General features: G+C 42.7%; 1 protein-coding gene across 1 annotated transcript; it reads left to right on the plus strand.

Annotated features, from left to right (window-relative positions):
• Positions 1-207: 207 nt before the first annotated feature.
• SARC_16700 (hypothetical protein) lies at positions 208-448 on the plus strand (the record flags this gene model as incomplete). Its single annotated transcript, XM_014289196.1, has 1 exon — positions 208-448. A coding segment is annotated over one exon (241 nt), but the record flags the coding sequence as incomplete, so codon positions are not given.
• Positions 449-704: the final 256 nt, after the last annotated feature.

Genomic DNA, 704 nt, shown 5'->3' on the forward strand with positions numbered 1-704 from the left:
TATATATATATGTATGTGTGTGTGTGTACCCAGAAATGGACCCCACGATTAGGGGTGGTCTGTGTCACGAACGAATCTACACAAATATTCGCTGGTAGGAGCGGCAGCATAAAAATAGCAATACAAGATGTGGTGTTCACGCCATCCTTCATGTATCTGCCATAGGTGAATCTAAAAATAGAACAGCTGATGCACTCCAACATCGACATGGACGCCCACAGTGGGGAGGTGCTGCGTGCTTTCGGACTGGGTGCGTCCGTACTGAGTGAAGTGGTGACAGCCTTCACGGAAGTAGATCCATCTATAAATAGAACAGATGAGAGTGACGTCCCTAACCGTGTACCAGGGCGCAGTGGGGAAGGGCGTGATCAGGACATGTCTGTGGATGGCAAAACGTTTGATATTAAGACTGAGAGAGACGGAGAGACGTCTATGGACATTGATTCCGGTAAGTTAGAGACCAGAGGGTCGGCTTGGACATGGATGCGAGGCTTTTTGGTTTCGACTTAAAGGCGGACGTGTGTATATGGGTCAAACATAAGAGCAGAATCCATATATATGTACATGTATGTAAGTGTGTATGTATGTATGTATGTATGATATAAATATATATATATATATATGTGTGTGTGTGTGTGTGTGTGTGTGTGTGTGTGTGTGTATNTCTATATATATGTATATATATATACTATATATTATATATA

The sequence above is a fragment of the Sphaeroforma arctica genome, assembly GCF_001186125.1.
Source record: "Sphaeroforma arctica JP610 unplaced genomic scaffold supercont1.8678, whole genome shotgun sequence".
Taxonomy (NCBI): domain Eukaryota; class Ichthyosporea; order Ichthyophonida; genus Sphaeroforma; species Sphaeroforma arctica.